The sequence below is a fragment of the Pseudoliparis swirei genome, chromosome 24 (genome assembly GCF_029220125.1).
Source record: "Pseudoliparis swirei isolate HS2019 ecotype Mariana Trench chromosome 24, NWPU_hadal_v1, whole genome shotgun sequence".
Classification (NCBI taxonomy): Eukaryota; Metazoa; Chordata; class Actinopteri; order Perciformes; family Liparidae; genus Pseudoliparis; species Pseudoliparis swirei.
In genome coordinates this window covers 12058136-12073015 of record NC_079411.1, presented here as the reverse complement: position 1 = coordinate 12073015, position 14880 = coordinate 12058136, and the positions used below count along the sequence as shown (strand labels likewise).

Here is a 14880-nt window from a genome sequence, read left to right as displayed (position 1 = left end):
AATTTTTTCTCTGAATAACAATTTGCATTTGTTTTTACCACTGGACCAATATATCATGTCCCTGTGGATAAACAAGTATAAAAGTGTATACTTACTGTAATGAGTGACCCAACTCACAAGAGATTTTGGATTGATCCAAAACTAATACAAAAGTGAACTAAATCAATTTGGTTTATAAATAGTCATCTATGCAAAGCTCAACTTTTATTGAAACCTTTAATATTTTGAAGCTGTCCGATTGGTTGTTTCTTACAGCAGTGCTCTCCAGGAAATAGATTCTTGCTAAAGTGTCTTCTTATTCCGATGTTTTGAGGATGTAGATTTTTCTTCAAGCTAATTTAGAATAAATCTAGTACTTTAATACAAATTGACTTCCATTTGAAAATTAAGTATTATATAATGCTTCATAGCGTGCACTTATTATTAAGTGTTACCGAGCTAGAGAGCTAGAGAGACTTCTCTAGGCCACTGCGGCCTCGAACATGACTAAATATTAGAGACAAACTAAAATAAACGAGAACAGTTTAACTGCACGCTATGAAGCATTATATAATACTTAATTTAAAAATGGTGAATGTATCATTTATGAAGTGTGAAACAATGGTTTATAAATGATAAATTAAGTGTATACTCATACTTAACTAATGCTTCATAGCGTGCAGTTATTAAAGTTACCATGATATACAATCATCCAAAATGTAACGCCATATGTAAGAACAAGATCAAGCGTGTGGCCAAAGCTGTGAGTGGGTTTCTGTACTCTCTGGCAGAAGCCAATCGAGTCCAACAATGAGATGAATGCAGCACTAAGGCAATCATTATCAACATGACCTGGAACTTCTTGATGTTAAACTCAGACAAAACTGAAGTTATTTTACTCGGCCCTGAGCACCTCAGAGATCAATTATCTGGTGATGTGGTTTCTGTAGATGGCATTGCCCTGGCATCCAACACCACTGTAAAGAATCTCGGCGTTATCTTTGATCGGGACTTGTCCTTTAACTCCCACGTGAAGCAAATCTCAAGGACTGCATTCTTTCATTGACGGAATATTTCAAAAATCAGGCACATCTCGTCTCAAAAAGATGCAGAAAAATTGGTTCATGCGTTCGTTACTTCTAGACTGGATTACTGCAACTCCTTATTATCAGGCTGCTCTAATAAGTCTCTTAGGTCCCTCCAGTTGATCCAGAATGCTGCAGCTCGTGTTCTCACTAAAACTAAGAAAAGAGATCACATCACTCCTGCACTAGCTGCTCTGCACTGGCTCCCTGTAATAACAAGAATCACTTTTTAAATTATTCTCTTAACCTTGAATGGTGATGCACCATCATATCTTAAGGAGCTTGTAGTACCATATTGCCCCACTAGAGAGCTGCGCTCACTAAATGCGGGACTACTTGTAGTTTCTAGTGTCTTAAAACGTAGGATGGGAGCCAGAGCCTTTAGTTATCAAGCTCCTCTTTTATGGAACCAGCTTCCACCTTCAGTCCGGGAGGCAGACACAGTCACCTCATTTAAGAGGAGACTTAAGACTTTCCTCTTTGACAGAGCTTATAGTTAGGGCTGAATCAGGTTCACCTGGTCCAGCCCCTTGATATTTTGCTAGGCTTATAAGCTGCTGGGGGACGTTTTAGGATACACTGAGCACCTGTATCTTCTTCTTTCTCTATACTTATTTATAGATTTTATCTCTCTATTGCACATTATTAACTCTGCTTTCTCTCCGGAGTCCTTGTGACTTCACGTTTCATAGGGTCCATCGGACCCGGCTGGGTCTGATGCCATGGCGCTGCTGATGCCCTGCCCACTCCTCCGCTACATCCATCTGCCTGATGGATCACGGAGGTCTGGATCGTGTAGTTTGCCTACTACCAACTATGCCAAGACCCTGTTGACGCTCTGCCCACCCCTCTCTACCTCCATCTGCCTGATGGATCGTGGAGGTCTCCATCGTGGAATATGCCTACTACTAACTATTCATACACTGTCATATTCATTGAATGTATTTTAACTCTAAATCTGTCCTTCTGTACACATTACATCTATTGCGCCTGTCCATCCTGGAGAGGGATCCTCCTCTGTTGCTCTCCTGAAGGTTTCGTCCCTTTTTTCCCCCTGAAGGGTTATTTGGGAGTTTTTCCTGATCCGATGTGAGGTTTTGGGGCAGGGATATCTATGTGTACAGATTGTAAAGCACTCTGAGACAAATTTGGAATTTGTGAGAATGGGCTATACAAATAAACGGAATTTAAATAAACTGAATATAGTTTGTGTTATTGAGAGCAAGGCCACAAGACTTGTTGCACTTATTTATTGAGCCAATGAAGACACTCTTTTTGCTCTTCCTCGGTCAACTTCCTCCCCAGAGTGCTTGGTCACTCCTGCTCCATTGTTGCCCTCGGCAGCAGGGCATTGGCTAATAAGCATGAGATTCGATTGTGCCCACTCCCTGTGGAGTATCTGCTGCTCGCGCTTTGTTTCGTGGCCAAAATCAAAATGCAGCCCAGTCCAGCGATGCAGAAAGGGCTTGATGCGTCTCATCAGACTGGTTTTCAACACGTCTGAATCTCAAGCTGGTGGTGGCTTAGTAGAAATATTTGACTGTCTCTTTGCAAAAAATGAACATATATAATTGGTGGGGGTTTCCCCGAGTGTGAATGCCAGATAACTGGCTTTCTGCGCACGCCACACCTTGTGGCATTTCAACACATGCCCAAACCCTCTACTACCCCCACCGTGAACTTTGGTTCTGTGAACTATTTAAGCACGAAGGAGCAAAAAGCTGCCAAATCCTTCATTTCCTGGAAACAAAGAGTCCCTGAAATGTTCATACAGGGAACAAATATAAAATAATAATGCACAAATGTTGTGAGTTTCCAAATCCCTTGACGTTCAAATAGTTAAAAACAACCTTTTTTTTAAAAACACTTTATTCCATACATTTCCCTGCTGTTGAGCCGAGATTACATTGTTGGTCACGTTATAATCTTAAACGCCCAGTTTCCACGAGTCTTACAACTAATCCAGGTGTGTAAACTGGTCCTTTTCTCATTATTAATCTGGATGAAAAGTTTGAGAAGACAAAGTTAGTCAAAACAGGTCAATTACACAGCAGCTGAAAAAATAATATTTATATATTTTTGACTCTTATGTGAAGGGACATGAGATCCATATGATGCATGATAGCCAATGTCAGCCACATGTCCATAAGTGCCTCTCAGTAGGTCAGTTTCTAAAAGCTGACCTACTGTCCTATGACACCATCTACCATAAGTGAAAAAGTGGATAAATGTGTCATTCCTAAAACTAATCCGATCATAAAATGTCTTTCAGACTAATGAACACAGTGGACACCAGCTCATGTGTTTCAGCAGTTTATTGACATAGAAGTGTTTACCAGTTACTAATGTAGAAAGCATAAAGCATGTACATAATCAACATACATGAAAAATGATCAGCCTTCACAGACTTGTAACAGCATATTAGAAAAGTAAAACAGAAAGAATACTCTTTATGGTAGGTATAACAATCAGTGACTAGGATCCACGTTTCTAAAACCCTTTTGGGGTCATGAAATTAATCTAAACTGAACTGAAACATCTTTCAGAAAAAATTTGTGAAATGGTCATTAAAACTAAGATGCATCTCTCCTCCAGGGAATATAAAAGAATCCATATCATGCACAGCGTGTAAAGATAATAGAGCGCTAATGTTGGAATAATTGAGCCATTCACAAAGAAGCTCCATTAATCCTTCTAATCTGACAAACTAGTGCTTTTTTGTTGCATTAGCATTGAAGAAATAAGTCTCAGGTGTGCTTCCTTGGGACCTTATTTCTGTATTAGATGCCTGTTTCAAGGAAAAATTACACTGACACTACATCATAACAGTCGCTACTTTCTGGTTGGATGAATCAAATAACACTGTAAATGTGAAAGGTCAAATAAACCAATTGCCAAGGAGCCTAAACACTAATCTCAAACTTTTTTTTGGAGAGAAAATAAGTATATTTCAGGTTTTCACCCAAAACAGAAGGATGAGAAGATCAGATTCACAACAATCATTTTTAAAATCAACACTTGAGGAAGTGGGTTCAGAGTCCTTGTGTACGTGTGAACCCAAAAGGGAGTTCTAAAAGGGGGAAGCACCATCCTCAAAGGGCCAAATCAAACTATCTTGAATATACAGTTAACCAGAATATAAAAAAGGCACCAAAGTCAAGGTATCCTTCACTTTTCCTTTGGACATAGCAGGGGGCAAGAAGACACACAGAAGAAAGGCATCAAAGTCCCTTTAAATCTCATCAGTCGGCCTCTTCCTCCCTCAGGTGGGCCGTTTGCGTTTTCACTTGGTCGCGCTGTTCAGCATTCCAGGGTTGTTAATGGAATTAAAATCAATGACAATCTCAGTCCTCTTGGGCTTGAACTGCCTGCCGAAACACAAAGAAGAAAACACACACACACACGCGTTAAGCTTGTTTGGGAAAAGCTTTCTCACAAAATTAACTAATCTGACAAAGGTAATAGCCCAAAAAAGAATATGGCCTCAGGAGCCCACCATGACAAAATATCTCTTGCACTGGACTCTTACTGCTAGAAGCATCCACAGTAGATGCCAAACCAGGATCATGTCTATACAAACTTCAGTTCTGGATTATAAGTGTCGTGATGGAATGACGGGGTTCATTTCAGGTCCGTAGAAAAGAAACTTACATCTGTTGTGCTAAGATGTCCTCATGCTCTGTTTTACATGTAGAGCTATACAAAGTAAGCAGAGGGCGTTTTCATACATATCTGTTGTAGTCGGTGCCTTAAAGAATATTTAGGTTGCCTAATTATTGGCCAAATAAGAATGAAGCTTTAATTCAAAACTGGTACTGCCCCGCCACTAAACTGACAAGCAAAGTAACAAGCTGCTCTGCTGTTCATACATATTAGAAGCAGCCTTCCGGTTGGCTTTAAAAGGTCCTTATGCTTCACTCACTCCGGGCCGTTGTCTGCTTCCACTCCGCCTGTTTTCCTGCCAGACATGACCAACATGGTCTGAGACAGACAATCTTTGCAGAGGCACAAGGAGCTATTCCTCAGCTTTAGAGACCTGACCAGTTCTGACCTGTTCATTTATATCAACCAGGACACCTCTGGCATGTCTTGGAGCACTTCAAGCACCCTCAAACCTCAGTCATTACCACCCACTTCCTGGAGGTCATGACTGCTACTGTTCACTGTGGTGGATCCAATCCTTTCAAATCAGGAGAAGAGTCAAGAAGGGTCGTGTCAAAAGCTCCCATTATATTCAACATTAATCCAACTAGAACTAGAGCTGTGTTTTACCTATGAAGAGCACTTATCTGGAGTTACCCATATGCATGTTGCCCACTACCTTTCTTATTTGTGATCAATAACCAGTAAAATGTGTTATTTATGAATACGTTATTTAGGGGTAAAAGGTCTCAGGATAACAGAATTCAATATTCTTATATCTAAATATTATAAATCAGTTTGGGGCCAAGGGCCTCACAATAAAGTCTGGGCCTTGTGTTTTTTCATCGAATCAGAGTGTACAATATGTCATTTGCATGGGTTTTGTTTTGGGTGGATTTAGTGATGGGGGGGCCACAGGCATATGTCGTCTAGCTTTACTTTTCATCCTCTCTTTAACTAGGAATGTTGGCAAAGTGGGGCTTTCAATTCCATTATAAAGCTGGATAGTTTCATTGCACTATAATGGAATGAGCCTGAGGTACATCACACGAGGTGGGTGTGTTGCTGGGGAACCAAGGATCTGTATTATGTTCCTTTATGTGTTTATCTTAATGCTTCCCTCGTTTCATGTGCATAATCAATTTTTTTACATTTCCACTTGTTCCGGTATGTATAAACATGTTACTCACCTGAATTCTATGCGTGCCATAGTGAGCAGCCTTCTAGAAGCTTCCGTCTCCAGACTCCTATGGTACTTATCAGAATGATAGACCACATCCTTGATACCTGGACAGAGGGAGGGATTGATTATGAAGTGATGCAGAATTGCCAAATAAAAAAAACGTTAGACATTTTACTTGTTTTGTTGGACCTCCCACCACTAGAGGGCGGAGGGCCGCGATCAATTAGGACAGAGGCCAATATAAGAAAGGAGCACGAGGGCCAGGGGTTACTAGACCAGCAGGAGCACACCGTTTTTGACCAGATGAGAACAGGTGACCATGTATGATAACATGGTAAGTTATGATAACAAATGTTTGGATGTATGATTTTTTGGGGTTATGACAAATGTGTTTTGATAAAAGACACCTTTTGTTCAAAAGTGTAACACATTAGAAATAAATTGCATGTTCAAAACCGACGTCGTTAATAAGCACGAGTCTGTGACAAAAAAACAAAACAAAGAAGGCAAACAAAGTTCCGTGACCGCCATATTCTAGCGCAGTCTGCCGCTTGCAATACACATGTTTTTTCCGGATGGTCAGCAGAGCAGTCGCTGGAATAACACGCTGTCTCATATTGCCTCGCAGACAACAGACAGCTGTTTCTACGGTTACTTTATTTGAGGATAGGTTGGCAGGAGAAAATTAATCTTGTTTAATATTTAGTATCTTATCATTGAAGAACACCCCGACTACTGCAACTCCCTCCTGGCTGGTCACCTCCCTCCTGGCTGGTCTACCTGCTAAGGCCATCCGAACTCTGCAGCTTTCCAGAATGCAGCTGCTCAACTGGTCACTTCGAGCTAATCACTCGAAATCCAGACTGTTTGTAGTTCGACTATGTTGAGTAAATGTTACTTTCTGTATTCTTGTTGTTCTTAGTTTGTACTCTAGGTTGAATGTAAGTCGCTTTGGATAAAAGCGTCTGCTAAATGACATGTAATGTAAAAGAAGTTCATAAAGTCATTACTACTGAGGTCTATAGGAATACTCGGCTCCACAGAGCTGTGACTGTCAGCCTGGCTACAGTACTAAAGAGAAACCGGGGGTTGATCTTATTTTGATCTATTGCTTATGAGTAATAGGCTGCTGTGGCATTATGGAGGGCCTTATATGTTTTATGACTATCTCGCCAAACTAAGTGTGATTCTTCCAAATGGGTGGAATGCCATATGCTTTCGTGATGTCTGCTTTAGTTTGCAGGTCTAAGGGTTATACCCAGGGAGCAAACCTCCTTTGCCTCTCCGTCGTCTTCTTCTTCTTCAGAGGGACTATCGAGTCTAGTTTCATTCTCACATTGAATCAAATACAGAAGGAATCGCTTCATTAAATTTAGCTCCAGCACTGTCAGTTAGACATCTGATGTAGAAACCTTCGACCAATGGTGTACACTCCGGTAGTATAAACTCAAAAGTTATGAGTTAATGGTCTGACAGAAGAGGGTTCTGTGGGTAGACTATTACAGGTTCTAAATAAATGCCACATGCCAACACAAGGTTGACAAGGTCATGTATATAAATTTAACACATATTTGTTGATACTCACATAAGTCCAATAAAACCTTTAAATTGTAAAAATCAAAATTAAAATAATGCTAGACTTTTCTTTTGTCCAAAAGTCAAAATTGCATACATGTCATACTGTAGAGAGAAAGAGACCAAATTCCTAGATTAGCTGCAGCATTGGAAACAACAATGTGTCAAAGCAAGACACCAAATATATGTAGACAATGCATACAGGATTACAGCTGCTGGTACCGCGGGAGGTAAGAGTGAGTGAGTGAGTGAGTATAGACACTTACCGGCCTGGATGATGAGCTTGGCACACTCGTTGCAGGGGAACAAAGCCACATACATGGTGCAGCCTTTCACGTCAGCGCTGTTCTTGTTCATAATGGCATTCATCTCGGCGTGGCACACTGAGGGACAGAGTGGCGTGATACCCAGTCAGTACAAGTGACTTTTAGGTTGTTTTGCAATCAAGCCACAAGCAAACCTTTGACGAGGCACAGGCATAACATACACGATCCCTGGTGGTGTGTGTTCTCTATGAAACTGGAGAAATGGACCAAAAACACACTTACTTCTCTTGTCAACATAAGCATAGAACCAGTCGACATCCATTTAGTTACATTTGGTTTCAAATAGTTCCAATGAACTTTCCACAGTGAGGTTTGTGGATGATGAATAACCATAACACCACTTCTGGAAATAGATGCTGCTGTTGACTTTCAATGCATTTTCAGTACTTTAAAAAAAAGAACCACAGAAACAATTCCAGTAAACTCCAATGTATTGGGGTGGAAGTACAAGTCTCAGTCTAAACACCACGTGGTCAATTTAGTCAAGGTGGCCATTTTAACTAGAGAAAGATGCAGATGATTATGTGCCCTTCTGATCAACGGAGAAGCAGAAACCTTTCTTCATTATCAAAAATTAAAGTGAGGTTATAGCAGGAAGTGTGTGTGTGCGCATGCATTCTCACCATAGGGGTATTTTGTGTCAAGCCGGTTGTCAGCAGAACGGGACCAGGGTAGCTGGTCATCATCACAGCCGTTGGGCATACCATTGTAACCAATGCCAACTATCTTATTCTCCTGGTTCACTATACATGCGCCCACCTGCAGAGAAGGGAGAGAGGTTCCACAGCTGTTCCTTTTTTTCACCTAATGGACAAACATTTCCATCTCAAGTGCAAAGCTGCTAGAGACATACCCCAAAAGACGTGCAGCTGCAATTGCAGCGAAACCAGGTATTGACTCAGGGGGGGGGGGGGGGGTGAATACATATGCACTCAACACTTATCAGATTTTTATTTGTAAACTATTTTGAGTTCCATGTCATATCCCCTTCCCACACTTCCAAATAATGGAATATTTTGTGTTGGTTCATTACATAAATCACAATGAAATCCATTTTCACATGTGATTATACCATGACAAAATGTAGAAAAGTCCAAGGACGTGAATAATTATACAAGGTACTGTACATCCAAGTTGTCCGTTGCCATCTTTACCAACTCTCCTCTACGGAGTTTGTGTGACTTCACGTCGCAAAGGGTCCATTGGCCAGGTGTCCTTCTGAATGGCCCTGCCTACATCCTTTGACTCCTGCCTCTGTGGCCCTGCTGATGCCGTCATATTCATTGAATGTGTTGTAACTATGCAACGCTGTTTAATCTGTACATATGACATCTATTGCGTCTGTCCATCCGGGGAGAGGGATCCTCCTCTGTTGCTGTTGAGTTTTCCTGATCTGATGTGAGGTCCTGGGACAGGGATGTCATATGTGTACAGATTGTAAAGCCCTCTGAGGCAAATTTATAATGTTGGTCTATACAAGACAGAATTGAATGAATATATATATATATAATTCGATAAATCTTTGTCAAGTATCCAATTGCTACAACCTTTTAACTAACAAACAATCACACACACCTGTGAGCTTGGGTCTTTGCTCCTTTGGGCTGACAGAAAGGCTACAGCCATAAAGTATTCCGGCCATTCCAGGTAGTCTTCCCTCTTCCTCGTGCCGCTACAGAGAAACAAAGACAGTGTAAATTTTTCTCTGAAGTCAAAAACTGGTTTTCTAGCCGAAAAGGCTTTCAATTTACTAAAGTCGCAGCTAGTTTCTGAGCAGTTTCTTCTGTCAACACATCAATCCATTATGTCACCAGTTGGGTATACAGTACACTGGTAATGATTTTCAATAAGATTACCATAAACAATCACTTTAATATACCAGAAAGAGAAAGGGCATTGAGAAGAAGCTTATTGTTACGAGTGCAACGGATCACAAATGTCACGGTTCAGCTTGTAATTCAGAACAGACCAGCAGAGAGGAGGGAGAAAGTTTAACTTTTAGGGATGTCCCAATCATGTTGTTCTGCCATCAAAACCAATTGCAGATCGTTAATATCCGCCTTACAGATGAAAGACATGGCGACAGAATATTTTTAAAACAGCAGTCACAAAATATGTTCACGTCCCCAGCCGGGTACATGGACAGTGAGCTGTTTAGGAAGTCGCCTGCCAGCTAAGGAACACCGCCACCTTGCCGTCTCCTGGTCAGCGCACACAAATTCTTTGACATTAGCCATGATGAAGATTAAACAAAACATGCTTATGCTTTTTCAGCTTTATTTATACAGCCTCCTATCGGGCAGACCATCATCATCATCCAGCCCCTCGTCTGCTGGACTCACGACATCCACCGGTAGTGTACATAAATGTTAACTTTCTTTGTATGCCAAACCATGAAAATCTGATCATTTTATTTAATTAAAAGTTTAAAATAAATTCTGTTTATTGGTCACACTCCTGAAAGATGGAGATTATTTTAAATGTCAAATGTCATTTGTGTCCAGATTAATTTTGGATTTTTGTTGTCTCTTTTGGATTTAAATAAATGTTTATCATCTTTTCAAAAATGTGTTCAGGTCATTTGTCTTTTGCTTTAACAATGTAGCTTTTCAATCGTGAATACTTGTGTTTTTAATTAGAATATAACTCTTACTCTGCACTGTGTGTGACGAGAGTACTAATTTATATACAACATACGTGTAGATAATTGTTCAATTCCATGGATCAGCTGGTGCATTGCAAGTGTAACAAAACATCCAGCAGGTGGCGGTACACGCTCAAATGGAAATTACAGAGCTTGTATTGCATAGTTTGGAGTTGTTGAAGCCAGATATATTCCTGGTCAGATGTGAGGTCCTGGGACAGGGATATTTTATGTGTACAGATTGTAAAGCCCAGAGGCTAATTTGTGATATTGGGCTATACAAAATAAACTGAATTGAATATCTTATTGTGAAGAACAGAACTATGGTCCAGATGTGTTGACAGCATTGATGATCATTTTGGTGAAACTGGAACAAGTTAATGGCCCAATCCCAGTGTCACCCATAGCCCTCATTTGACACCTGCTAAATGGTTGAGTGTGAGACTGAACTGGTGTCAATATGAACGGCATGACACTTAGCTGCAACATATCACATGACATCAAAAAGATAGTGTGGATATTTATTTTACTCCCCGATTTCAACATCTTTCCTCACGAGAGGAGGTCATTGATGATAATAAGTGGTCCATGATGATCCATTTACTCGTTTTTTGTCAAAACATCTTCAATAACAAAAGCATTTTTGATGAATAAATATATATAATCTCTGCTTGCATTCCTCTGAAGTCATGCATTTTCCATGTCCCATCTTTAATCACTCAACATTTATTTTTAGAATCACAGTCCAGATAGTACAAAATATTAAATAGAATAAAATACAACATTTGATCGCAAAAAAAAATAGAATAAAATACATAGATCTACAAATGTCTTAAATAAATAGACCGCTGTACCAGTGTCTCCACAGCTGGGACTGGTAGGGTGTAGTATTAAACTTTATGTTTGATAAAACCAAGATGGTTTCATTTTTTGAGTCATTAACACAGCAGATAAATGTATACAAGTTCTTTAACAGCTTGGAAAGTATTAACTCGATGAAAATTTCACTGGCACTACTCCATCTCTTCAGTAAAAGTCTCATGACACATTATGAGCTACTGGGAGGTCTCTGTAAGCTTTCTTTGTTGTGATGACACCACAATGTGCAGTGTAGAGAGAGGTGTACAATATGTTGGCTTCTGCATACATCATAGCCTATAGATGTCTTCATCATCGGTCAATCCTTAAGGTTGTTGTTAACGGGCTTTGTTTAACTTTGCATTAATTGTGGGTAATTCCTGCATCCCACTTGCGGAAAGGGTTCATAAAAGGACACACACATTAATTATTATGTAAAGGTAAGTTACGTTTCCTTTGCATATTGTTTAAAAGGAAACCTAGTGTGTGTGTGTGTGTGTGTGTGCGCGTGATCTAATGACATTCTGACTAACTCCTGACAACTTGTGAACCTTTACGGCAAACAGTTCATCTATCTATTCATGTATCTGTTATAACAGCATAGATGCAATTCGATGCTCTTGATCGGGGTCCCGTTATTTAAAAAAACTAATTAAAACGGAAAGAGTGCTATGAAGTTATTAAGAACGAATTGACCAAGTCATGATACATTGGAATGACATAAGATGCTGTGAGATATGAAATCATTCCTGTCGGGTCAGCTGGTAGGATGAGTTTAAAGCCATGTCATATGTAGTTTCATTTATTTCTACACGATAGCGTCGTTAAAAGGTGAACGCGTGTGCTCGGGGCTGCATGAGGCTCGGGATGGGGAGGAGACTAACCGGAAGCAGGGTGAAACATTCGACCAGACTAGCGTTTTCAATATGACAAATACAGAGCACAACAGATGAAAGAACGACACCACATGTCCGCCTCATAGCCTCACGATACCGGAAACGTTACTTTCTCACGGTGCTTGTTGTGCTTAAAGACAAAAAGTTAGATCGAGTTACCTGTCTGGCGTTGGCTGCTGAACCTCTTCCATAATTTTCCAGATACAGGTCTTGTTGGTGTCGCTGCTTTTCTCTTGACGTGTTTGCTGTATAATTAACAGCCAGCCGTGGCGGAAGACGACGTCACAATCTCCCGCGTCTTTTGAGCAGTTTGTGCCCCGAGCGTTGCCTTTCAGGACGAACTCAGACTCCTCGCGAGGATACTCGGCAGACACTCGGATCTCCGTACTCAACTCACCACACACTGACATTCATGATAAACACATTCAAACGCCCCAGACCTGGAGCGATTTTGGAAAGATCCACGTGAAACGACATCCGGTTTTCATGTCGACAAATCGTATACGATTTGGAAATTAGATTAATACATTATCTTCACATAAAGTATAAAGACCTGCTTCTCGTGAGTTAAGGGGGAATACAACTCAACTGTGCATTAAATGTCTTTAATCTTTGATTTGAGGGTTGATGGAAAATAATAAATTAAATAATTCCTGACTCACTGATGTGTATGTGTTCGGAATATTTCTGAACACATCCAACCATCTAAACTGTTCCAATTCAGAGCTTTTACAAAGTAAATAAAGGTACTATAACATAGATAACTTAATTCCAGGCAATAGCTGAGGCATATGTTTTCAGGATGGATATAGTGAAAATCCAAAATGTTTACTTTTCCATCTTTCAAAGTAAAAGTCCTACCTTTCTACGATCAAAAAGCAAATATCTGATATATTTCTCTCAATGGTTCGAACCAATTTATAATGCATATATGTTGAAGACACATCTCTGTCTGCACATATATAGAAAATTAAACCAATAAGATTCTTCAAAGTAAAAGTCCTACATTCGTAACAAAAAAACTGGTCCTTTCTGAATACTTGGTGCTGTAAAGATACTTTTATCACTAATTCCAGTCACGGTCTTACATTCATAACAAGGAACTGGTCATTTCACCCATACTGACAATACACCAATTTTACTATACTAGTTAGGAGATATTCCAAATTAAAAGTCCTACCTTCAGAGGATCGGTGGTTCGATCCCCGGTCCATCTTTATGTGTCCTTGGGCAAGACACTCATCCCCTATGCAGTGCGTCGCCCCAATCGCCCTTATGGACAAGCCGCCCCTGCTCTTCAGCCTTATTTATTACTGGCTAAAATGAAACAGATAAATGTAAATAATTTTATTGTCAAATGGTATTATTAAAATGATTATTATTTTGCCACAGAAATTGAAGTGCTGGTGCATGATGGAAACCTAAACACTTGTAATTCAGTGTTTATTGGCACAATCCTAAAAGTGGCAGTAGCTGAGTGTCCATCATGCAGCATAACAAAGGTGATTGGCTGAAAATTAAGCTCTAAATGAAAGTATTTTGACTTGGAAGACTCCAGCAACTGCATGTGTTGTAGTATACTATGTTGTGATCTTTTAGGTACTCAGCAACATGAATAGTCATGTGATATTCACTTCAGGGATCCTGGTGTGGACGAGATCGTTTTGAAAACGATGCAGAAAAGCCATTGTGGATGGAGATCGTTTTTGTTTTCAAAACACAGTCTTAAAACAAAAACATATAAGTGTGCCTTAACTTCTCTTCTCACGTTTCAGTGGTCTTCCAAGGCTATGTTGACATTCCAGAAGCTCCAGAGGAGTTTCACATCAGCACCCATCCTTACTCCCCCAGACCCCAGCCTTTAGTTTGGGTTTGAGGGCCTTTCATATTGGTGCTCGCCCACGAACAACAAGCTTTGCCCCTGAGCTTTCCTGTCAAAGGAGACAGATTACAATGTAGGAAACAGAGAGCTGCAGGCTCAGGTGGCATTGGAGAAGTGGCGGCACTGGCTGGAGGGGGCCGAACAACCATTCCTTCTGTGGACTGACCACAACAATTTTGAGTACATCCACACAGCCAAACGTCTCAACACCAGCCAAGCCAGTTGGGCCCTTTTTTTTCTTTTCAACTTACTTACCATACTGGTTCTAAAAAAAATTAGCCTGATACCCTGTCAAGCCAGTTCGACTGAACTCTGCTCCTGAACCTCTCTCTCTTATCCTGCCTCCTTCCTGTGTGGTTGGGGCAGTTACATTACATTACATGTCACATGTCATTACATGTCAGTTACATGTCAGTTACATGGGAGGTTGAGGGAAGCCGTTAGAGAAGCAATCGCCCACATCCAAGACGATTGTCCTTCCAACCGCCTTTTTGTCCCTGCCTATTCAATTTGCGCTAGGTGCTCTCTCGTCAACCCCTGCCGGGCCTCTTGCACCCCTTACATGCAGCACATGTAGTTTTTAGTTCAGTTTCATTATTTGTTGTTGTTGTCTAGGTATATTTAGTATTTTGGTTGTTCATTTGTTTATTAATTGGGTAACACTGTGGGCAGTGCACTTGTGGTTATATATGGGAGTAGGCAGGTACAGGACCAGCATGCACCTGGGTAGGCCTATGTTTTTGTTTTTTTACCAGAGCAGGAGAGGCAACATTAGGAGGTCCTTTGTTCTTTTGTTTGTTTGCTTGTTTA

At 40.5% G+C, this 14880-nt stretch overlaps 1 protein-coding gene across 1 annotated transcript; it reads right to left on the bottom strand.

Moving 5' to 3' along the window:
- Positions 1–3361: 3361 nt before the first annotated feature.
- dctd (dCMP deaminase) lies at positions 3362–12597 on the bottom strand. The gene is made up of 6 exons (XM_056409255.1): positions 12348–12597; positions 9366–9462; positions 8414–8549; positions 7731–7847; positions 5897–5993; positions 3362–4432 (listed from the first exon to the last, which is right to left on the bottom strand). Exons 1-6 carry the CDS (start codon positions 12377–12379, stop codon positions 4348–4350), a joined length of 564 nt encoding a protein of 187 aa, XP_056265230.1. The 5' UTR covers positions 12380–12597; the 3' UTR covers positions 3362–4347.
- Positions 12598–14880: the final 2283 nt, after the last annotated feature.